This window comes from Nicotiana tomentosiformis, chromosome 11 (genome assembly GCF_000390325.3).
Source record: "Nicotiana tomentosiformis chromosome 11, ASM39032v3, whole genome shotgun sequence".
NCBI lineage: Eukaryota > Viridiplantae > Streptophyta > Magnoliopsida > Solanales > Solanaceae > Nicotiana > Nicotiana tomentosiformis.
In genome coordinates, this window is record NC_090822.1 from 107,540,423 (window position 1) to 107,565,991 (window position 25,569).

General features: G+C 32.2%; 2 protein-coding genes across 2 annotated transcripts; one reads left to right on the forward strand and one right to left on the reverse strand.

The window, feature by feature from the left end:
- Positions 1-560: 560 nt before the first annotated feature.
- Positions 561-3,061, reverse strand: LOC104111501 (xyloglucan endotransglucosylase/hydrolase protein 31-like). Its single transcript, XM_009621212.4, has 4 exons — positions 2,731-3,061; positions 2,200-2,303; positions 1,893-2,110; positions 561-1,317 (listed from the first exon to the last, which is right to left on the reverse strand). The coding sequence occupies exons 1-4, from the start codon at positions 2,930-2,932 to the stop codon at positions 954-956; spliced, it is 888 nt and encodes a 295-aa protein (XP_009619507.1). The 5' UTR covers positions 2,933-3,061; the 3' UTR covers positions 561-953.
- An 11,278-nt stretch (positions 3,062-14,339) lies between these two features.
- LOC104111502 (vacuolar protein sorting-associated protein 24 homolog 1-like) lies at positions 14,340-18,969 on the forward strand. Its single transcript, XM_009621214.4, has 6 exons — positions 14,340-14,608; positions 14,755-14,831; positions 15,524-15,626; positions 16,453-16,574; positions 18,445-18,636; positions 18,717-18,969. Exons 1-6 carry the CDS (start codon positions 14,497-14,499, stop codon positions 18,777-18,779), a joined length of 669 nt encoding a protein of 222 aa, XP_009619509.1. The 5' UTR covers positions 14,340-14,496; the 3' UTR covers positions 18,780-18,969.
- Positions 18,970-25,569: the final 6,600 nt, after the last annotated feature.

The window sequence follows — 25,569 nt, forward strand, 5'->3', positions numbered from 1 at the left end:
TACATCATGAAAAGAAAATACTTTTTTTATTAAAATAAAAAAATACTTTTGTATATCATGAAAAGAAAATACTCATTTGTTGAAATGAAAAAAAAAACTATTTATAACATGAAAAGAAAGTACTATTAATAATATTTTTATTTAGGGTGTGGTGGGGAGCGAGGGTGGGGAGGGGTAGGTTAAGGGTGGGGTGGGTTAGGTGTGGGTGTGGGGTGGGTTCGTGGGGATGGAGAATAGAGTGGGAAGGTTGATAAAGTGTTTTAGAAAATATTTTTTTTTTCTCTTGGTAGGGAAAATATTTTTCTCCAATTGAAGAAAAATGAGTTCACGAGGAAAATATTTTTCAAAACATTTAAGCCAACCAAACATAAAAAAATTAAAAAACATCTTCCGAAAAATATTTTCCTTCGTACCAAACACACACTATATATCAAGTTTGCTTATTTCAAAGCTTTTGGCCATCAACTTGGACAAGAAGGAGCGATTTGGAAATTGAAAATATAACACTCGATTTTTTTTAATTTTTGAGTATGTGATATTTTTTTTTTTTGCCAATCATATATTAAAAAACCAAATACATTTAATCAATGATAAAGTACAATTGAAAGACAATTCTGGTGAAATGACCAAAAATCATATCCCAAGTGGGGCAAAATCAACTTCACTTTTTCTTCAATATTCTTGACAAATTTTCCCCCTGAAACTTAAATGAAACATGTTCAATGCACACTTACATAAATTTCAAGAAAACAAAAGTAAAAATCCACATTGAAATCCTTTGGAGACTTGGACGCTTCAACTACTCTTTCCAACTATTCATCGGCAACAAGTAGGACCATCTCAAGGCACTCCAAAACAAAATCTCTTCGTTCCTTTTATTTATGAATTTAACTTATATTCACTTACAGTATGAAATTTTATGCAATTTACTTTTTTTCTTTTTACGAATCGTACTAACACTCAGGAGTGTGAGTATGGTCTCTCCTAGGGTCCCGACAATAATCATACACCTTATAGTTCCTCTGCACCCATAGCATGGCCGCTATTTGTTGGCGGCTCAGCCCACCAGCTCTAGACGGAGAGCTGGAGGGCGAGCGTCCGCACCAGGGGTTCGCATTAGCTGTACAACCAGCAATTTTAAAATTATTATATTTTCCGACGAATGGTTGGTACCGATAATCGGCTTTAATTCTTCCTTCCTCTGTTGCCCAAGATGAAGCATCCCAAATTGAACCATACACATACATAGGTCTTTGTGGAAATGTAGCATCATTTTTCCTAGGGTATCTTCTGATTGGAACATCGTCGACAAAAAATCTACAAGTCAAAATCAAAGAAAACAATAGCAAAGACACGTTAGAAAAAAAACAACTAGTAAAAGAAAACATTTGCATGGGGCCTAAAGTGGTTACATTAATGAATGAGAATACTTTTTGATATTTGACAAAAATAGCATAACTATATATTTTATGGATAGATACATATCAATATCTCTTGGCTTGTTGCTATTGAGTTTTACTCAATTCTATGTCTAGTTGAGTAGTTGCTTGTCAATCTTTAAATTAATCTCAACCATTTTGTAGTCGACAACATACTGTTAAACACACATGAATTACACCTTTATATGGAATTATATATGTTGTTCTTATCATGTGATAATTTTTGTTTGTGGAGTTAATTACTATACACTGAAGAATTTTTACGCTATCATATCACTCAAACGTTGTAAAGATTCTTTTTGCCTATCATGTATGAGACGAATCAAATACGTCATATGAATTATATATGTATATATACATGCATGCATGATGTTGATTTAAAGTTGATAAAAACGATATGGAAAAAGAAAAATATAAAAAATACTAAAATAGACAATTAAATAAAAGACTAACATGATCTCATTGGGATCCCAAAGGATAGCATAATTGTGGTAAGCTTTAGTTGGATCAAACCAAAGGTGAAATTTCATTTCTCTCCCAATAATATTTCCATCTCCACTTCCTCTGATGTATACATTTGTTTGTAAAGTATAAGGCTTATTTGGCGTTGTTCCAAGAAACTCAATATCAATTTCATCATGGTTCCCTGGATAATCTTGATTGTTTGAAAGCTACCACAGAATTCAGGAGGAAAAAAAAATAATGACTAGTATTATATATATAAAAAATAAAAATAAAAATTTATTAAATTTGTTCTCACATAGAAAGAAGTAATAATTCCAGCAGTGTAACCAGGTTGTAGCTTCACAGAAGTGCCAAAATAACCGGAACGATAATTTTCCAGAGATTTAAAGCCACTTCCCCCTGTAATTAAAATACACGAGAAAATCCAAGAAATTAGAAATATGAGAGGCTATTCAAAAAAGATGTGCAATATAAAGGAAATTGAAGATGTGATTAGAAAAATTCTAGTGGAGGGCTATGTTGTGGGTACTCTCTAAAATGTTGTTACACCCATATCGAATCCTTCAAAAATATACCCCTTTTGGAGGATCCGACACGCGCTCGATGATATTTTTGGAGAATTCGAGCAAGGATGATGAAAAGAGATATTTACACACGATCAAATATCGCTTATAATGTAAATAAATCTCTACGATAAAAGTGATAGTTAGTATATTATGACAGGTTAAACAGCATTGATCATGATCGGTGTATATAACTTAGTTGCAAAAATTAATAAGTATAATAATGCATACGAATATATAAAAGAGAGACAAGAACTAAAGACCTGAGGTTTTATCAAGCCATATTGTTAAGGCACTTTGGTCCAAAGATTGATGTTGAGGACCCCAAAGGTTTCTAAAACCCTGGTTAAACCCTAACGATTGAACCTTAGAACTAGGATAGTAGCCAGGAGAAAGGGGACCCTGAGCATTGCTTGAATTGAACAAGAAAATGAGAAGTAAAGAAAGAAGGAATAAATTAGCCATAGTTAGAAAGGGAAGAAATATAATCAATTAATGTGGATAAAAATGAGTGCTTTAATTTAGAGACACTGGTGTTGGTGTTGGTGTTGAGATGATGATAGAATTGAAGTGTTGTAAGATTGAAGGGAGAAGAACACATAGAGATGAGTATAAATAAGAAGATTGAGGTCCCACTAAAGAAAATGAATTGATAAGGAGTTATGCATAGAGACAAATATAAAGGAACAATTTTGTGATGCCTTTTTCATGAATATGCAAAATCAAGCCATTTTTCAAGTATATAAAGTAGGAATATCTAAAATTTTACCTGTACCCGATATTTATATTAAATTATATATTTCTTACTTTCTTATGATTAAGTAATTTAATGGGGTGAGTACGTATATGTTGACATAAACATTAAATGTGTGTAAGTTCACCCGTTTAACACTCATAATCTAACGAATCACCATGAATTTTTCACAAAACAAGTGTGGTTTATTCAATATTTACTATATATCCCTCTTTTGTTCCTTCCCTTTTCTCTTCCTTGAACCTCTAATATAATAGAAACCTCTTCTTTTAAAATAAAAAAAAAAGTGATATGCGTAGTATATCTTTTTTTTTCCTTCTTAAATTCATCAGCAAAAATTAGTTGGTTAGGATTTCTCGTTATGGGAAGCTAAAAAACAAAGAAGATGGAGGAGGAATTGTCATAAGTGGTATTCTTCTTTTTTCTTTTCATTTTTCATTTTCATTTCCTCATAATTACATTTTTATTATTACCCTATATATATATCCTCTTTTTCGGTTTCGATTTCTTCTTTATGGCACTGCCATTTCTTACGGCGACAAACATTTTACATCAACACTCTTTTCCACATTAAACATGACTTTCATTTAGCTTTGCCTTCTATCCAAATTAAACATACTCACATTTCTTTTTCTTTTTTCCTTTTCAATATTATGCTTTAATTATTATAACTCGGAGTTGACATTATTTTGTATATATCCATTTGGTGTATCCTCTACCCTTTTTTTTTTCTTCAAAAGGATATAGTATTTTTTTTTTTGGGTGTATCCTCTATCATTATTTTATTTTATCATAATCTGAACAAATAATTGGTAATTAATGAAATTGTTGTATAGTGCTACTTTCAATTTCCTTCTCTCATTCTAAAGTGTATGCCAACATTCTATCCGTTGATCCATTATTTTCTTGTGCTGTCCCATTTTGGAACATTGTGTAAAAGCAACTCCTTAATATCAATACTAAATCTATATCATTATTGAAAAAAGCGAAATCTAATTAACTAAGAAGAAATATCATTGAAATTTCGCAAATATCTTTTGTTCACATATATTCAATCTACATAATCAACTGATCAATCCTTAAATGTGTAGCATTTATACGTTCTACTGATCATATATGCACTTCAACAATCTTCGTCACATTGCTTTGAAAAGCATGTTTAAAATGCATTTTCCTCCTCTCTTTAATGACCTAACTTTAGATTAAACTAAGTGGTTGTATTACCTGTAGAGATTGAAACCCAATATATTGTTCAAAAAATTCATCTCCAAACGCCCAAATGATGGGGATCTAATTAAGTTGCCTGTCTATACGGGGCATTCACCTGGAATTCAGGTAATTTGCTTCTAAATGAGACTAGAGATTTCGTGGAAGTATTGATTAGAACTTATAGTTTGTTAGCTGCAAAAATAATTTATTTTGAGATTTTTTTTTTTCAAAAGTGTTTTTCTCAAAAATATTTTTGGTGAGAAATAGTTTGTGTTTGGCTAATTAATTTAAAAAATATTTCTGAATAACAATTAGTGTTTGATAGAGCTTTTAAAAACTGCTTCTAAGTGTATTTTTTTCAAAAGTATTTTTCAAAAAAGTGCTTTAGGAGAGAAGATATCTTTTTTTGGTTCTTCAAAACTGCTTCTACTTCTACTCAAAAATATTTTTTTCCTTCTAAAAGTTTGGCAAAACTATTTAACTTTGAATTGGAGAAGCTTAGTCGAACATGGTCTTAATTAGTTTTATAGTCAATAATGGAACTAAGGATTTTACAACAGTGATGTTACTCAACTTGGTCCCCCCTCCACCACCCCCAATTAGAGAGGGGGGTGCCTATTTTGTCATTAAATATTTCGGGATAAAGTTGATAATCAATTTAGTGGACATGAATTTCAACATCCTAGGTTAAAATTTTTAATGCAAGTGGTGCAATAACACAAGACCATTACACATATTTCTTGAATTTATTAGGCGAGCAAGTCTGCCTACAAAAGCTAAATTTCCTCTGCATGGACAAAAAAGAACTTGTTTTAGCTCAGGACTAATGTCTAGTGACACAATTAGGCAATTTAGACTAGAAGTTCTGAGCTAATTAATTAATTCCATTTTCTTTTTCCAGTGTGCCAGTGCAAAAATTGCTATAAAAAGGACGAAAAAGCACAACAATACCCCAGAATTTTCTATGCATAGACAAAGATGCCCTAATCATAAATAAAAGGATCTTGGATTATAATTGTTTTAGTACGAAAGTAGCATCTCAGAATGATTAAAATCATTGAATTTGGTGGGCTATACCTTTCAAAACACTGTTAAATATGTATAATTTTTCAAGAGCATACACAGCGACAGAGGGTAGTGTAAGGATTGAGACAAAAATGGTTTGTTCTAGCAATGGCCTACTTACACTGATTTGCTACGAATTTGGGTCCTCCTTTGCCGACACTTCTAGAGGCCTTTTTGGCCAAAAATTATATAATTGTGTTCAGGACAGCTTGCACTAATCTCGATTATTCTATCAAATATTTGTTATTTTTTACCGGCATAAATATTAAATAGTTTGCCCGCCAAACTTTGATAGACGAAATAACATCACTTTAATATTTTTTTGTCTACGATGAGATTTGCGTTTTGGCCATGTTTACTTGCTCAATTTTTATCAACATATTATCAAACTTGGAGTGCCAACTGAATTGAAAAAAAAAACCAGGGGTTTTAGGTCTTCATGACTTTTTACAATGTTGAATTTAAGAAAATATTTTTTTTAGATCTCTTACGTGTAAAAGAAAGATCTCTTATGTGTAAAAGCAAATCTCTCATGTATAAAAAAGATATGGGGTCATAAAACTAAATACAAGTTTGTAATGGGCTACAAAACCAATTGACCCTGGAACTTATCATTTACAAATAAAAAATTAATTGAATTATTTATAATAAATAATTAAATTTATTTCTCTCTTTTAAATAATACTAATTGTTAGTTGTATATTTACTGTCATTTTTCGCAATTTGACACTTAAAAATACTTTTTTAAAAGATTGGCAAACATAAGTTGCTTATTAAATATTACAAAAAATATTTCTCAAATGAATTAACTAAACACAAGCTGCTACTCTCCAAAACTATTTTTTCAAAAATTACTTATGAACAAAAGTACTTTTCAAAACAAGCAATTGTTGAGAGTTTGGCCAAACGGACTCTTTGAAATGGAGAAACTTCTAGTAAACTGAGAAGTTAAACAATAAATAGCTCTAAAGGTTGAAATGGCAATTTTTCCTCCTATTTCCACTTACATTAATATAATGGATCTCTACATTTATGACTCGAAAGTAGGGCCTACGAATGAAACCGATAAATCGCACCAATTCAATAATTCGAGTCAAACCGAAAAAAATAACCTGACTATGGTTTGGTTTGATTGGTTTGGTGTTGGAAAAAAAAATCCGACGATATTTGGTTTGGTTTGGTTTTAACTAAAAAAGTCAAACCGAAACTAAACCAACCCGACATTATATGTATAGAAGTTTTAAATATATTTAATACATGAAAATATTTATTGTAGTATAATTTATAAATACTATTTCTTAAGTTTTTTCATAATTTTATCTTTTAACGTATTATTTCAAGCTTGGACTAAAAATTTTTGGATGCTCCATTAAGCTTTATAGTCCATAAATATCAGTAACTCAAATAAATTCTAAATTAAACCAAAATCAAATCAATACTAATGATAATAAAAGACATTCAATTCAATTGTATCTATTTTTTAGTTTTTTCATGGTTTAGATAAAATGCATAACTTATTTTTCTTTTAGTGTTTAGTCATGTAAATAATAGTACTTATTAGTTGTACTTATTTTAGCAACTTATTAGTAATTTTAAATTATGTTTGTTTTCATTATGGCTTATTAATAATATTTATTTTATGCGATTCTTATCTTTATTGTTGAATATTTTAGTACAATGCCATGAATCATCTCATGTTTATGTTATTTTATTAAAAAAATACCTTATATAGTTCTGTCTTACTAGGATTAAAGAAATATTTGGAGCACAAATTCTATGTTTTGTGCTATGAAGACTTTATGAAGAAAAAAATCCGAAACAACGAACCAAAAAACCGAGATTTAAAAACCCGGATTTTATTGGTTTGGTTTGATCTTTATATTTAATAACCCGATATAATTAGTTTGGTTTGATAACTAAAAAATTCGAATCAACCCGACCTTTGTATACCCCTACTCGAAAGTATGCGACATCCTTTTTAGAGCCTCATCTTCTTAGCTTCTTCCTTTTCCTTTTTTTCTTTTTTCTTTTTCTGTTTGACTTTTTGTGAATTTATATGGGGAGTACGTCCATGAAATTTCCATTAAAGGATTTTAATAAAAATATAGGTTTTAAGGTTATATATTAGTCGTGATTTTAGTAGTACAAATTTACTGCATAGAATGTAAAAGCGCATCTAGAAAAGGTGAAGGTTTAATAGGAACAACTACGATATGATCACACATAGCATACTAGTGAGTTACAGGTTCACGTCAATTTAATTTTATATATATATATAATCCTAGTAAAACTCAATTATTATTTTTTAGTATTAACTTGAAGTAGTTATAGGAACTCATATAGAATATTTCTGGCGCACACAATTGACGCTGAAATCTCTCTCATTTTTTAAATTATAACTGTAATTGAAAAATATATAAATATAATATGTATTAAATATGTTTATTAAATAAATATCACTTGATATATAATATTCGAAAATAGTACTTGTAGGATGTCGATTGATGTAATTCGATCAAACTAGCCATTTGTGATCTTATACCCTAGAAAAGAAAAGTTTTTTTAAAAAAAATAAAAGAAATAAAAATGAAAGATTTTTTGAAAATTCATTGATCGTGATTCTTTAATTTTCTGGCATACATATATATATATATATATATATATCATTACATCGTGGGGCTTCAGAAAAGATTTGATTTGGAGCAGACAAGATTTGCAGATAATCAGCAAGAATTAATTGGTGAAAATGTCTCTATATTGTATTTAGGCGAAATCTACGGAATGTTATGAAATGAGACAAAGGTATAGAAGCTTTCCGATTATATTTATTGATGTTAATTATAATTTTCCTCACAGAAGCTTTAATATATGATTGCTTTAATTTGCTCATATATATATATAACATACTTAAGATGGTGCAGGATGCTAAAAAGATTCACGGCATAAAGCCTAAATTTATGTTCATCAAAAACCTAATAGTATATATTTAAAAGGTTAATCATAACTAGTAAATAATTGTGAAAAGCCTAACATTTCGTGATTTATTTATCATTATATATAAGGACAATGTGGAGGAAAATCTTTTGAGAAAAGAAAGAAGATGGATTTAAATTGGAAGGTTGCTTTCACGTAATCTACTAAAGATTTAATGTAAATCACTACTTAACTTCATAAATATATGATCTTTCCGAATCTATACCTCATCATTATATGTTTCTGTACCTGCAGATGAGTCGTAGATCAAATTTCAAACATAATAGTAATAGGTGTAATCGCACCTACTAGCTTCAACTTATATCGTCTCTAAATAGATGTGAAAAAGTATAAAAACAAAATGTATATAAATGCATGCGTGTAGTAACACTTACTCCAAACTTATTGACTCTAAATTCTGAATTAGTTCGTTGCAACCAGGGGCATATACACCTTGTTCTATGCGATGTCACGGGACACCGCTTCGCCGAAATTTTTTACTAGTTATGTATAAGAAAAATAAAAATATTAAGGATAAATATAGAAAATGACACCGCTTACAACTACAATAATTTATTTATTTGTTCATTTCTTCAAATTGTGACACCGCTTATGAAAAAATCAGCGTACACCACTGGTTGCAACTTTGCTATATTTTCTTGTGTTTCTTTCTTTTTCATTGTATGCTTCTAATCCTTGCTAATTCCATTTGTTCCTATAACCAAAAAATAAAAAAAATAAAAATAAAAATACAAAATTGCCTAAATTTTGAAATGATGACATGTGTGGGCCTTCCAACATTTATATAGGTGATACGCTCTAATTCTATATAGTAGATCTTACATATTATTCAGCTCTATTGACGATACAACAAGAATAATTTATATAGAGGTTAGAATTGTTAGGTCATGACGTATTAGGCTACTGTCAGTTTTGGCAGGTGCACTATTAAGTTTTATCATGAACACCTTGCAATTTAATTACCTCTTCAATCATTTGGTATTTGATTTTATATATTATTGTATATAATATTAACAAATAAATAATAGCGACGAAAAAAGAAACAAAACCCTACTTGACTGTTTTTTCTTTTTCTCCCGGTAGTAGGTGACTATTAATTATGCATGGCTCATGCAATAGGCAAAAAGACTTTTTTGGAGTCTCAATCGATGCCATCGCGTCGTATAAGGCTCGTTAAATGAGAAATCACCTCCTATTGGAATTTAATTTTTTCATTCTCAGAACGAGAACCGAGAGCTTTCATTAACAGTAAAAAGGGCTCAACTTTCCTCTAAAGCAACCAAATTAAAGTACAAGACTTGATTTTGTTATTGTCTTCTTTTTCTTTGTCCTTCTCTTTCTCTTGATATTTTGGGGGTGGCAGGTGGGAGTGGGGAGAGGAGATATGTAAACTTGGATTCGTCTGTTGCCCGTTATTTCACTGAATTCATTACTTTTGCCCTATATATATCTAATGAGTATGATTTTATTTCCCAATTTGCATTTATGAATGAGATGTCGACGGAATACAAATAGGCCCATGCATAGAAAATATGTAGTACGTACCATTACCAATTCAATAACTTGGAAAAACATCATTTGACTTTCGATGATATATAATGACTAAAGAGATCAAAAGTTTCTTTTTAAATGCATGGCATGACATGCATATTGCATAAAAGAGATATGGAAGTCAAACAAAAAAGTTGCTAACAAAGTTTCTTCATTTTTCTTTTCTTTTTTTTTGCTGAGAAAAGGATTAGATAAAGAATTGGATGTATTTTTTTGGGGTAGTTTCTGTTATGTATTTGTATTTGTCGGTAGAGGGTTTGAAATTTCTTTTCTTTTTTTTCTTCTTTTTACATGGGGAGAAGAAGTATATAAACAAATCCCAAATGAGAGGACGAGAAAGGAGCATGTATGCTGCTAGAATTAAAAAATGACATGAGATCAGAAAGAATAAAAAGCAAAAGATGATGCTCTAACCAACTGAAATTTTGTAATTGAATAAGTTTTTTAGTTTTAAGTTTTGTCTTTCTCTTAGATTTCTTTTTTGTGGAAGTTGGAAGAAGATTCAAAAAATTACTAGTAAATGCCATTCTTCCTAAGAATTAACGTTACCCAAAGTTGGAATAAGATTCAATTTGCTATACTCCCTCTCCTTTTTAGTTTCGTGTTTCCCTTTTTCAGAGTTAATACGATTAAACTTCAAAGTTAAATTAGATTAGATCAATCTAATATTTTAAAATTAAAATTAAAATATTTAAAATAATTAAAAAACAATACATAAGTTAAACATGTATCACTCGTTTTCTTCTTATGTTTTTATGCCATAAAATTTTCCGAAAAAAACTTTTTTTTCGATTGAAGCAATTCACAGGTCGATAGCCCACTGTTTCTTTAGGACCTTGTTGCGCAGCCCTTCTTGTTGTTTCTAATTGGTTTTCAAGTTATTTGGCTTTTATCCTTGGAAATTCAAGTAGAGATTGCCCCTCTTGTATAATTAGGCCTGCGTACATTATTTGGGCCAATTCTATCAAGGATTTGCGAATCAAAGTTCAGGTAACATGAAGAATTGACCTAAATAGCCGTTCACTCAACCGTTTAAACTAAAAATAATTGATATATGTATAATATATGTACGCTTGATAAATTAATAATAGAGTATATGTATAACTATGTATAGTTAGCATATTCCATTAGCACGAAAAAATAATAAATTCGACCAGTTATTTGTGCTTAGATCCCAAAATAATACCAGGGCAAGTGCATAAATAGCCGTATTTAAGACGCATGTTTAAAGAATAACCGAGTTTTATAAAAAAATTGAAGTCTAATTGCTTCAAGTTCAACTTTAGACTCGTGGGTCGGAAGTTAAAAAATTGCGGGTCTGAAGTTCTAAACTTTAGACATACGGCTCATGTTAGTATTTTGTGTATAATAGGTATATTTTAAGGGTGTGTTTGGTATGATGGAAAATATTTTGCGGCAAATGTTTTTCAATTTTTTCATGTTTGGTCGGTTTAAATATTTTGGAAAATATTTTCCTTATGAACTCGAAAATATTTTCCTCCAATTGGAGGAAAATATTTTCTAAAACTCTCTTTTTTTTCCTTTCAAATTTCAGTTTTTTTTTCCGTTACCACCCACCTTACACCCCACCCCACCCCAAAAAAATATTTACTTTTTTTTAAATTTTTTTTTAATTTTCTATTTTTTTTTCTGCACCACCCATCCCCATCCCACTGCCCCCCACCCCGCACAAAAAAAAAAGTTTTTTTTTAAAACTTTTTTTTTTTAATTTCAATTTTCTGTTTTTCTGCACCCCTACCCCACTGCCCCCACCCCGCAAAAAAAGTTTTTTTTTATTTTTTTTTTGTAATTTCAAATTTCTGTTTTTTCGTTTTTCTGCATCCTCCCCCTCCTCCCCCGGGAACCGAAAAAATAATAATTTATATATATATATTTTCAGTTTTAGTTTTTTCATCTTTCGGTTTACAGGTTCGAAATTTTACAACTTCCAAAGTTATGAGTTCGGAGGTTTATGTGTTTGGAAGTTTACGGGTTCGAAATTTCACGTGTTCGAAAGTTTAACGGTTCGGAAGTTTATGAAATTTGTGGGTTCGAAAATTTGTTGGTTCGAAAGTTTATGACTTCATGTTTATTGTATCTAAATTATTTATGAATACTCTTGAGAAATTATTCTTCTTAATTTGTGTACTAAACACCGAAAAATGAATAAGATTACTACTTATTTTCCAAGAAAATATTTTCTCGAAAAATATTTCCTACGAAAAATATTTTTCGTTATACCAAACACATCCTAAATCGTATTGAAGTGTCTAATGAATATAAACCTTAATTATGATATTAAATTGAAAGTTGGTGACAACTTTAAGAATATTTATGTATTTGGCCTATAGAAAAAAGAAAAAGTTGAAACCCACGCGTGAGATCCAAGCGAGACCTGCCATCACACGACTAACTTTGCCTTCCTCCACCGCTACAGTCTTCTATCTATTGGGTTAAAGGCAATCACTTTTTTTTTGTCCACTTTTTATTCAGCGAATCTAAGCGGGCGTTTGGACATAAGAATTACTTATAAATTTTAGTGAAAATGATATTTGAAAGTTAGAGTTGTGTTTGGACATGAATATAATTTTTGGCTATTTTTAAATTTTTATGAGTGATTTGAAGTAAAATTTTTGGAAAACAATCTTTTGGAGTTTTTAAAATTTTCGAAAAAATCTGAAATTCATCTTCAAGTGAAAATTTAAAAAATTTCATGGTCAAACACTGATTTCGAAAAAAATAATTTATTTTTGAAAAAAAGTGAAAATTTTCGTATGTCCAAACGACCCCTTAAATAACTAAAAGGGAAAAGGGCCAAATATACCCTCTACTTTAGTATATTGTTCATATCTACCCTTGTTATACTATGAAACCATATTTACCCTTACCGCTAGCCAAACTATTTTAAAATACCTTTCACCTAACGGAAAGCCACCAAATTAATAAAATAATCATTTAAGAAAAATCATTAACCCAAACCCGTTAAACCCATCATTTAAAAATACAGAACCTAGATTTCTGAGACATCTTAACACATTTTATTCATTTAGAGAGAGACCGAGAATGATGGTGGAAGTAGGATCAGTAAGAACTTATATTTTTGGTTATTAGTTATTCATGGTGGCATTATGATGTCGTGTTATCACTTTTGGTTGTTTTTTGTGTGTGATTATAATATGGTATCCCTTTGTCTAATGTAATTCACACTTAACAGTTGGTTTATATGTTGGTAACAACTGATATATATACTTTAATAGTATTTGTGTTTGGTTAATACATTAAGTTAGTATACTTAGGTTGTTAAGTTGCTTTCCAACTTGTTGGTGTACTTTCTTTCATTCTTGATGGATTCCTCGCACTGTAGCTTGATATTAAATTGAATCTCCTCTAATTATGTTTTAATTTTTATTCATTATAAGTTTAGTTGTTACTAAGAATTATGAGTATCCCATCTTATATCTTGGAATCTAACTTTGGTACTTAAGGGGTGATTTGGAAATAATTACTTGTTGCCCAAATACTTAAAGCATAATAAGAAATTCCTGGTGCGTGAATACTCATCAACAAAGGCTCACAGTTGGAGGAAGAAATATTTCGGTAACTACCTTAAGACTTCAACTACCAAACTAATAAGATGCTATAAACATTCAAGTCACGGTGGAAAGAAAATGATGAATACTCGGTACAGTTCAACATGGTGAAAAAAAATAAAGAAAGAAGCTAGAAGAAACAACAACAATAACAACAACAACCCAGTATAATCCCAATAGTGGAGTTTGGGGAGGGTAGTGTGTACGCAGACCTTACCCCTATCCTGAGGTAGAGAGGTTATTTTCGATATACCCTCGTCTCCCTCCCTCCAAGAACTCCCCACCTTGCTCTTGGGGTGACTCAAACTCACAACTTCTTGGTTGGAAGTGGAGGGTGCTCACCACTAGAGCAACCCACTCTTGTCAGAAGTTAGAAGAAAAAAATAAAAATTAAAAAAGGTAGAATATAATAAACACACAATAAGAATATTAAAAAAATTGGGACTCAATGTATAAATGAATATATGGTTATCGATATTTTTATGTCTTTTAACTTCTTGAATTCAACAAGTGACTACGAAAGAGATGACTAATATGTGAGGAAAAAGTGCAGTAAATAAAAATGATTTAACGGGTTATTAATGAGTTTTAAAAATAAATAAATATTTTTTTAATAGGGTATTTCTAAAAAGTTTGACAAACGGTAGAATAGATATGTTTGGATAATATACGAGAGGATAAATGCGAATAATATACTAAAATTGAGGGTATATTTGACCATTTTAAAGATTATTCTTTGATCACAATATCTATTCAGAAGAACAAATTCGCGATAAAGAAAAGTTCTTTGTTTGATCAGAATATCTATTCAGCTTCATCAATCCTTGCAGCCTTTTGATTTGAAGGGGTTTTCACAAAAGAAAAAAATGGAGAAAGTAATGAATATATTGAAGCCAAAACCGAACCCTCAACAGCTTTTAAGGGATTGGCAACGTAGGCTCCGACAAGAATGCCGGAATATTGAACGTCAAATCCGAGGTAAAAGTTTTTTTTTTCCCCCTCACATTCTGTTTAATTTTTCATAGTCAAGAAGGAAAAGGGGTTTTTTTTCCTGGTTTTTTTGGGTGATTGTAAATTTCGATTTTTTTATCTTGGGTTTGTGGATTTTTGGCGCTTTTGATCAGATATACAAAGAGAGGAGAAGAATGTGCAGAAAGCAATTAAAGAAGCTGCAAAGAGAAATGATATGGGTTCTGCCAAGGTGATTTACTGCTCTCACTTGAACTCTCTAATTTAAAACAAAAAAAAAAAAATTCACATAATTATTTGCTGGTTATGACTGCTATTTTTTCTAAGCTGATGTTTATTTGAGGACTGTAGAATTATAGACTGAGAAATAGTTGAAATTAAGCTCTTTAAATTTTGTCATTTTAGAACCTTACTCTATCAAAAAGAAAAAGGTTGATACTTTGGAAAATATGTTGGTAATTGGTAAACTGAGAAATAATCTAGGTCTATAACATTGGTAAACTAAGAAATAGTAAATAGACTTAATTATATGTTTGAAAATTTGTTATTTCAGATCAGTAGATGAAGAGTAATTTTTCTTTCCAATACTTTTAAATGTTGGCGAAATGAGAAAGAGAAGAAGCTTCTCTTAAATTTTGTTTTGGATCATCGAAAGATTTCTACGTGGTTGATAAGTGCTTTGTCTTGTGTCATTAGGAGCTTTCTTAGGCAGCTTATGTGACAAACCACTATGCTTTTTTCCAGACTTTTAGGAACGCCTATTTAAGTAGTTGGTTTAGTGCTTATCCATGATTTCTTTTTCTTTTTTACGGTAAGAGCATATCTTGAATTCAGACTGATATTGTATATGGTTATGAGGCATATTTTGGTGTTTTTTGTATCTTATTGCTTATTCATATCGCACTGTTGATGTATTTACCGCAGTCACTTGCGAAAGAAATTGTGAGATCTAAAAGAACTGTGAACCGATTGTACGAGAATAAGGCGCAGTTGAATTCAATATCAATGCACCTTGGAGAAAGTGTCGGTATGATCATAGTCTTGCTTCACTTTTTGTATATATGTCTATCCCCCTTTTATATTCAGGAGTGTGCATTTGTCCTCTAAGTTCTTCTTGACGAGCAAGCTGTCAGGGAACAGTATGCATCGATTGAGAACATGAACAGTATGCATCGATTGAGAACATAACCTGATCAAGATTGCTACAATCAATATCTAAATAACAAAATACATACATTATGCCTCTTATATTATATATTGAACAAGAGACGGAGCATCCATTGAGAACATTGCATATAATGTATGGAGTTTTTTTTTTTTTTTGTGGTGGTGGTGGTGGTTGGGGGGGGGGGGGGGGGTTAATATAATGTAATGTATGGAGTTTGAAGAGGCATAGTGTGTGTAGTTTGTTATTTATATAGATGAATAGAAGAAGTAGGATTGCTTAGGTTTTTTGTCCTTTTGATTTTCTGTAACAACAGATGAATATTTCATTTTTTGCTGGACAACTGGATGCTATTATGGCTAAACTGATAATAGAATTCTGCCTTTTCAAATGATTCTATGAAATAGAGGCAGCACCTAGGAAAGTTGCACCTATTGGACTTTCATTTTCAACAGAATAACTGGATAAAATAAAATATCTTGATGTCGTTTTGGCAAAATCGATTGTATTCTATATTTAGGTTGTTAGCAGCAGCTAGGAAAGTAGCACCTATTAGAATGTCTGTAGCTAGACAACCATATACTGTTGCTGGTTGGACGACAAATTGAAACCAACCCTCTTGATTTATACTTATTAGTTTATGTGTTGGCTTCTCCAGTGTCCCATTGACTTGTAATTGGTTTTGCAGCTATCGCTCGAACAGTGGGACATTTATCTAAGAGTGCTGAAGTCATGAAGCTCGTCAATAATCTTATGAAGGCTCCAGAAGTGGCTATGACAATGCAGGAATTTAGTAAAGAAATGACCAAGGTATATATCTATTTGGCTTTATCATTTTGAGCTTCAATGATATTCTTGATCTTTTCTCCTGGTTGCGAATCGCCTTTAAACCAGTTTGATTCCAATTCTTAAATATTGCTGTATGCTAGATAACATAACAGAATCATTGTTTCTCTGTTTGCTATTGGCTGTATTTTTTTGTGTGTTCATACTATATGGAATCCATTACTTCTTAAGGAAGTTTTCTAGTGAGTCTATTTCTAGGTGTCAGATTTTATACTCTCATCAAGTGTACCCCTTCGATTATTTTCAGCTTCTTTATGTGTAAATATGCTTATACTAGTTTTTGAAAATCTTGTGTAACTTGATCACAAATTTGTGTTTTAGATTATAATTGTCTTTCTTAAATGGGGATATATATTTAGATATCACATGTCAAGTTTTATTTCCTTGTTCCTCGTGCAAATTAACAGCATATGACCTGTGTTACATGGACAAGGGTGTGGGTATAAAATAAGGATACAAATCTAGGAGTCAGATTTGTCATCACATAAATCTTAGAATTCAGGGATATGTTAGAGTTAAAGGTACGGGTGCTAAGATACGACTAATTTTTTACATTATAGAATATTTATCATATACTCTCTCTGCTTCATTTTATCTGATGTCATTACTATTTGGAGAATCAAACAATCTTTTACTACAATTATTTCAAACTTATCTTAAATGTTTTTAATTAATTAAAGAATTATGACTTATAGTACTTGTTGATGTAGTGGAGTATTAGATATGAAAATATTAATTTTTTTGTTAACTAAGAAATCCCGGAGGACTAGAGGTGCACGGTTCAAAACTCGGTTGATAATGGGCTTGCCCCTACACCCTTCTAAATACGAAAATATTACTTTAGAAAATGAAAGAAATAGTTCCAATTGAGACCGTAAATGAGAAGGCTTGAGACCTTCGTTTTCAGCCTCTTCATTCTGTTTGAAATGGATGGAGTATATATGTATGTTGTGTGTTTATATTTCAGTTATTAAATAAAAGTCTTTGAACCAAAACAAGTATAATTAAGTTCCTTTTAAATGCCTAATATTAATTCCATAAGTATATCTCATACAATAGCAAAGTTTTCGAACACTTTATGTGAATATATATATATAATTTTTATAAAAACTGAAAATCAAAACCAAAAAACCCAGCGTGAGCATGAAGTCAGCCAAATTATGTACGTTATTCCTTTCCCACACCTAGATCGTGTGAGATTGATGTGGATGCACCTGGCTTTTGATGGTTTCATTTAACATAGTATATGACTATGAATTCCTTCATAATTCACAGAGCATGTGCGCTTATTCTTTAGGAGTTCTATGGAGAAACTAGGTGTTTCTTGTGTGGATTGGGATATTGTATGAATTATTGTTAACATGAATGAGAATACTCTCCGAACAGTTAGACGAGCTTGTTGATATTACTTGTAGGCCTTTCCGGCCATTTTGGGTTATTTAAGATCTCAGATGCATGAGTATCCAATAGTTCGTTCCATAAATATGTTGAAGATAGTCAGTTCTACCCATGAAAATATTGAATTTATACTAAAATCTTCTTTGTGCTGAATAAAACATTAGAGGGCAAGTAGAAGAGCATAGAAGTTGCCAAAGCATGACTCTTATTTTCCTTTCAGTGATTGGTTGTATGCCAAATTGAATGCAACTCACGCTCACACGTTGCACAGTTGTCTGTGGAAGAAAAACGAAAGCTGATCTCTATATGATAGACTGTCCTATTGCCTGCCTCCCCCGCAAGAAGCTTCTCTCTCTCTCACACACACAACACGCGTGCGCGCACACACGCACATTTTCTTTTTAACTAGAAATTACCCGATCTCTTGGTATTGCAGGCTGGTGTGATGGAGGAAATGGTAAATGATGCAGTGGACAGCGCCCTGGATTCAGAAGACATAGAAGACGAGATTGAAGAAGAAGTTGACAAGGTTTTGACTGCAATTGCTGGTGAGACTACTGCACAACTTCCTGAAGCAGTCCGAAAGCAAAAGTTAAAGCAACCCGCGCAGGCAGTGGAGGAGGCAGAGGTATGTCCTCTCATCTTGTGACGTATTGTAGTGATCAACCGAACTAAATTGATTGACCATTGGTTTGTTATTTCTTGCAGGGTGCTGATGACGAGGAAGACTTAGAAGAACTAAGGGCGCGTCTTGCTAAAGTTAGATCCTAAGTGATTTTTAAACTGACTTCCACTGCTTAAGGCGTCGATGTATAGTAAGTTTGTATGGGAAGCACAGACCTCTTCTATAGCGCGCTGCATTTTCCATCTGGAAGAGAGAATAGTAGAGTACCTTCTGTATCTTAGAATCAGTTAACTCATGATTTCTTGTATTAATTATCCGATGTGAGTTATTATCTTCTTACTGTTATTTCTTGCCGTTTTTCTTTTCATTAGTGTTGTGCTTAGGCTTTCCTCAGCCGAGAGTCTACTGCAAACAACCTCTCTATCTCCACAAGGTAGAGATAAGGTCTGTGTACACACTATCCTCCGCAGACCCCACTATGTGGGATTATACCGAGTATGTTGTTGTTGAGTTCTTATCTTTTTCTCTTGTATGGAAAATGAAATACTATGTTAACAACATTTCCTGCTATTTAGTTGAATTGGTTGACCAATATGTATTTATGTCGGATGCTCTCTCTTAAATTGTAATCTTAATGCACTTCTATTTTTTATGAAAAATAGTTACTCCATTAAAATAGCAAATTTTCAGATGTTTCAAATTTTGCATAACTATTCATATTATGCTTCGGTAGTTTCCATATAACTAAAATAACATTTATAATGGATCATAAAGTTAAATCTCCAATATTCTATAAATTATACGTTACAACTAATAAAACCATGTGATAGTGTAAAAGCTCTTTATAAACTTAAATCTTTTTCTTATATGCACTCCTTTTCTTTTGGTCAAAACTTTGATTTATTAACCAAATATTACTAATATTAGTCAATTAGCTATTTGTAGCCAAAACATGTCAAATTTTTGCTTTCTTTTGAGTCGGTGTATTAAAATAGATTGAATAAATCTTAAGGAGCTTGAATCTCAGTTTTGGGATGATTTGGTGGAGTTTTGAGGTGGTTTGAATTGAAAATTCGAAATAAAAGATGAACATGAAAAACAATGATGTGTATCATTTGTGTATCACATATGTATCATATTTATATCAAATGTGTATCACATGTATATCCATGTATACCTGTGTGTAAGATACATGCTTGATACATGTGTCGCAGAAGAATTTTTTGTACTCGATTTTAACTACAAATTTTGATACCAAATCAGTCCAAATCACCTCCAATCTTCCTTAAAATTTGTATATTGACTCATCTATATGTTTTCAATGAATTTTAACCATACCCATTGAAAAAAGGTCATTTTTTGCTTAGATTTTTAGAATCTTATATATATATATATATATATTGTATTTATATATTGTATTTCATCACCTTATTTGCTACCTCATCCATGAAATTTCCTTTTCGTCTTGCATATAATGTTGCTAATCACTCTTAAAAATATGGAAGGAGATCTTTGCGTGTGATTTTTGGAGAGAAAAAAAACTTATTTATTTGGGTTTTCAATTTTATGTGTATTTGACTAGTTTTGATAAGTGTATGATTGATTAATAGCTAGATGTTGATAAGTTTGGAACTTATTTGGGACATTTCGGTAAGATTCTTGTAAGTAATGGGTTATTTACCTTCTTTTTCATGTTTATTATCACTCCCGTACGCTATAAACAGTAACATGCTGTTTTTTAAGTAAAATAATTGTTTAAAAATAGTCAACCGATAACTAAAGCCAAATTTTATAAGTACCTTGATATAAGACAGGATAACATATTTTTTCTAAGAGAAAAAAAAAATTTCCTGAAAATATGTATATGAATTTTCTTTTCCTCTTCGTAACCACTATGTATATATAACAAACAAAAGGATCATATCGTCTTCTAAATATGCAGATCGTCCTCCTAAATTATGGCTTTCTAAAACAAACAGTTGAAATTAGATCATGCTGCGGTTGCGGCCTGTTTCTTGTTTTATTGCATTATTTGAAAAAAATAAACAAAGCAACTTCCAACACGATGTCACGATCCCTACTCCCCTGACGAAAAATAAAGCAAATATTCCATTTTTATCTGACGGACTTGAATAACAACACCCTTTCTATTACAATAATATTTTATGGTCAAGAACGAATGAAATAGAGATGAAATGATATATTTATTGAATCAGAGATTGGCGAGCCTCTAATCCACTACAATTTTAGGAATATTAAGTGTATAATCGAAAATCAATATATATATATATATATATATATATATATATATATATATATATATATATATATAGTTAGCACTTGAAGTCGTTTTAACATTTATAATCCATAAAGTTAAAATCTTGATTTCGCCTTTGCATAAAAGCGAAGTTTATCAAGCACTTTAAGCAAGAGCGGATGATCTGCCATGTTTAACACCGTGTAAAATAATAGATAAATCAAGATGTGATCAAAATTTCAGGGATATGTGTGAAATTAATCACCGATAGAGCAAATATAATTAATCCAATTAGTTGACTATGTGGGCATCAATTTACTAGCTAGTGGAATTATGAAACATGAACACACTGTTGTCCATGTTTAAGGTTAGGTGGTTGATCAATAGTTGTAAGCAATTCAAAAACACGATCATTAAGTCAAAAAACATCACTAATTATATTATTTACTGACACCCCATTTTCATGCATGAAAGAAGACTACACGTAGATGCTGTCATTTATAATTCACTACAAAGACTATTTTTAACAAATTGGGATATTTTAGTCATTCCTTTAATTTCTTCAGCTTAATTGTTTATAATGAGCCGAAAAGTAGATGTTTACCTGATACTATTATTCAATATATCTCGGCGGAGCCATGTTTGAGTAGTACTCTTTGAGCCATGTTCATCGCCTTGTTAAACTTACAATTCCTTCTTCAAGTTCAAAATAAGTGTCACTTTAGGACATCAAGAAAGCATTATTTTTTCCCCCAAATCTCTCCTTAGTACTCCAAAATTAAATGATTTGAAAACTCTGAGGAGAGATAAAGTATAATTTGAGAAGATATAAAAAGTAATTCAGTAATTTTTAAATATTAAATGACACTTATTTTGGACAGGATGAAGTATTTCGTTTCGCTTTATTCTTTTTTTTGGGGGTACTTGTTACAAGTGATGAAACCTTTTGGTCATATTGTAGTTGGCTTGGTACTATTATTACCTTATAATTTCTCCCATATGAAATTGCGATCTGAAGATTTCTGCAAGGGGTTTGTTTTAATCTAAAGATGTGCTAATTGCAGAACAGATGCTGGAAATATTTATTCCCGAAAGAAAATCTGAATTTAGCAATATGATTAATTTCATTGTTCCTACTAAATTGCTTTTGATATATTCTAAAATATTGTATTGCAATTGAGATCTGGTTATTCATCATATATGAGGATCACAAAACTGCTAATTAATTTCCATGGCTGGTGAGTCATGGTTTTTGCTAGGGGATAATAACACTTGTTTAATTTTATGTAGACTATAGCTTTCAGTACGAGACATATCGTGAATTTATAGTGTTCGTCCGTGAAATTAGTCGAGGTATGCATAAGCTAGCACAAACACCATGGTCGTAAACATCAACTTTCTTGCTACAGAACATTGGATAAGGTTTTTCTCAAACATCATTGATGTTTTATACTTCAATGCCACACAGGGGGGGGGAGGGGGGGGATAATTTGTGTGGTGTCCAATTTTCGCGAGCAGTGATTATAGAAGGAACTGGTTCTTCTATGTGTTCCTTATGCTACTGTTGTGGAAATAAAAAATGCGAAAAGTAAAGAACACAATTATTTTTACGTGAAAAATACCCGGCTCAAAAAGTGAAAAAATCACGACCTACTACTCAGTAGGATTTTTCCTAACACTTCACTAAATCACTGAGCCAAAACAACATTTACAAATTTTTTTGTAAACCTAAGGATTACCTCTAATCCCGTTGTGGCAACTAGTCTCTAACTGTTGTGACAACTTCAAGTTAACTCTAACTTGAATACTCAAAGTACCTAATACAATTGCCTCTAAAAGTTGAAGGGTACAATTTGAAAAGCCTTACTACAATTGAACTAGAATAAAAGACATACACTTGGAACTGGTTCTTCTATCTGGTTCATGTAGCTTCAGATTCGCACACTTGAATCACACAAGAATTGCTTGCAAAATGCCTTGCTATTTTCCTCTCAGCTCACGTTTAACTTCAGCTTTTGTGCGTACATGTAGAATAAGAACATCCTGTAATTTATAGAGTTAGTAGAGTAGGAATTAACTAGAGTTCTAATGCTATACTCTTCCAAGGTGGAAGAGTTCTAGTTATCTTCAACTTCTAACTCCTTCCTTATCTTGGATAAAGTTCTCTTCGAGTAAGGAGTCCTTCTCCTTATCATTTATGCAACCTTTTCGATAAGGAGATATCAAATATAACAACTTAAGCTTATCTCCTCCACGTGCATCCCTTATGCTCGAATCTGCCCGTGTCTGTGTACACTGTGTATGGACCTGGTTCACGCCTGAGTTCTTTTGTTAATCATCAAAACAAATTTTACTTGGGACAATAAATTTTCCCTTTTTGATGATGACAAACTCTGTGCTTTTTATAAGCATAGGCCCTATGTCAACTCAGCTCAACATCAACACAATGTTAGAACACTTTTCATTTTAAATTCACAAATCATCGAGGACCAGGTTCATCAGGTTATAAACATCACAGTCTAAAGTAAGAAGCAACATATCTTCTCCTTTTTTGGCATCATTGAAAAGTTGCATAATTATGTTAGATAACCAAATTTTAATAGAAATTACGCATGGCCACTGAGGCTACTTCAAATGCAATAATGGAGTCAAACATCATTTATCAATCTAATGATATTAGTCAACTAAGAAGCATCAACAAATAGTTAGAGCACAAAAATAGTTGATTATCATTGATACTAGTCATCCACACAGCATAAAGATAAATACAAACACTGGATCATGAGCAAAAAGATCAAAAAGAAATTCCATCCAGGTCACTGGTTTGTCTAACTAGGCTAGGAAGATTTTAAGGCTGGGAAGGACCAGGTTCTTGGTTCTTGGCTTGAAGCAGTTTCAACATATCATGAAGAATTCCATCTTTCTTCTCCCTTTCCTTTGCAAGCTCAGCTCTAAGAGCATCTCTCTCAGTTTCTACTTCTGCCAACCTCTTTTTCAGCCTTTCAATTTCAATATCCTTAGCCCCACTTTCTTGCACCAAGGCTCGCACTTTGCTATTCACAAGTACCTTTTTGGATGAACCAAGTTCTTTAGGAGTGGTGTGGACTTCATAGTCACAAGCAGTCAAAGTGTTTGCCCCAAAGTGATTCTTGTTTGTACCAACTTCCCATTTCTTGATGGGTAATTTGAAGTGTGCAAGTACAACTGTGAGAATGAAACCATAGGGTATGTCATGAGTTTTGGTGCCAGTTAGAATCCTATCAAGAAGCTGAATGATAAACCCAGGCCAATTGATCTGCCTCCCACTATCCAAGCATTCCATAAGCACCAGGTCCGTAAATGTGGCAATATGCCTTATTTCCTGTCCGGGAAGTACAACCTTATTAACAAATTCAAACAACACTTTGTGGGGTGGTTTCATCTCACTTTTGTATATAGCCTTGGGATGGAGCTCTTCTTCATTGTCACCAAACTTTCTTGTAATAGCAAGGGAGGTAGGGAGATTCTCTAAACTTGGCCATTTGAGTTTCTTGTAATCATTGTACCCTTCAACATGTACACCTAAGATCTCTCCCAGTTCCTTGTCATCAAAACTTACTATCACCCTCTTCACCACACTGGTGACTCTGCTATTTTTGATCTCACAATTTTCCATGAACTCCACAATCTCAGTTCTGATAAGTTTTTCATCCATATGAAGGACCATGTCCTTCCAACCCTACAGTTGTAACTTTTCCAGCAACATCATCATGCCTTCCTCCCCCAAGTACCCGATGAGTCTACCTTTCGAGATGGTTCTTTCCCTAAACTTAACCATCTTGTCCTTCTCTGCATCCGATTCTTCTTCTTCTTCTTCTTCTTCTTCTTCTTCTTCTTCTTCTTCACTCTCTTCTTCTTCCACCATTTTTACTTTTCTAGACTTCAAGGCAGACCTGGTTCTTTTAGCCAAGGTAGAGGGCTCTGCAGACTCTATCTTTGAAACAAACTTCTTTGTGGAAGTCTTGATTTTATTTGCCTTTGGAGTCAAAACCTCCATTTCTTCTGCCTCCTCTTTATCATGAAGAACAAGGTCCATCTCCTCAATTTCAACTGCCTCAACAGGCTCAACCACCTTCTTCTTTCCCTTTACAAAATCTTTTCTCTTACTTTCTTCTAGGGCCTTTTCTAGTTCAGCCTCACTCTGCTTCTTCTGACTCCCTGTAGCTCTTCCTCTTATAGGACGAGTTACTACAAGGATAGAAGAGGCAACCTTTCTTTTCTTGTTTGCCCTCGCAATACTGGGAATTTTAACTCCCCAACTCTTTTCCTTTTAGGATTGTAACTGTCAGACACTCTTATCAATAGGTCTTTGAGGGGTTCGTGCACAGACGGAACAAGTTCTTGGAACCTCTTCCTCAACCTTACCAACCCCTCATCAGCTTCTCTAGACCCACTTCCCCATTTTTCTCTCACACTTTCTTTTTCTCCAGCAGATTCCTCACTCCGTACTACCATAGCTCCTGTTTCTTCAGTCAAACCAACAAGAGTGAGTGAAGATTCAACCACTTATTTTGCCATTCCCCTCACATCTCCTTGAGAACCCTCACTCTCTTTTTCTTTATTATTTTTATTTTTACCACCCAATTTCCTAGACTCAGTTGTTTCAACCCCAGCCATGGTTCCTACCAACTCAAACCTAT

Bases quoted from the DNA above. Each gene is read 5' to 3' on its own strand.
- LOC104111501 (XM_009621212.4), bottom strand. From the start codon at position 2,932: ATGGCTAATTTATTCCTTCTTTCTTTACTTCTCATTTTCTTGTTCAAT. The intron at 2,304-2,730 runs GTCTTTAGTTCT...TTTTAATTACAG, and splicing joins ATGGCTTGATAAAACCTCAG to GGGGAAGTGGCTTTAAATCT. The intron at 2,111-2,199 runs GTGAGAACAAAT...ATTCTGTGGTAG, and splicing joins GAATTATTACTTCTTTCTAT to CTTTCAAACAATCAAGATTA.
- LOC104111502 (XM_009621214.4), top strand. From the start codon at position 14,497: ATGGAGAAAGTAATGAATATATTGAAGCCAAAACCGAACCCTCAACAG. The intron at 15,627-16,452 runs GTATGATCATAG...TTGGTTTTGCAG, and splicing joins GCACCTTGGAGAAAGTGTCG to CTATCGCTCGAACAGTGGGA. The intron at 16,575-18,444 runs GTATATATCTAT...TTGGTATTGCAG, and splicing joins TTAGTAAAGAAATGACCAAG to GCTGGTGTGATGGAGGAAAT.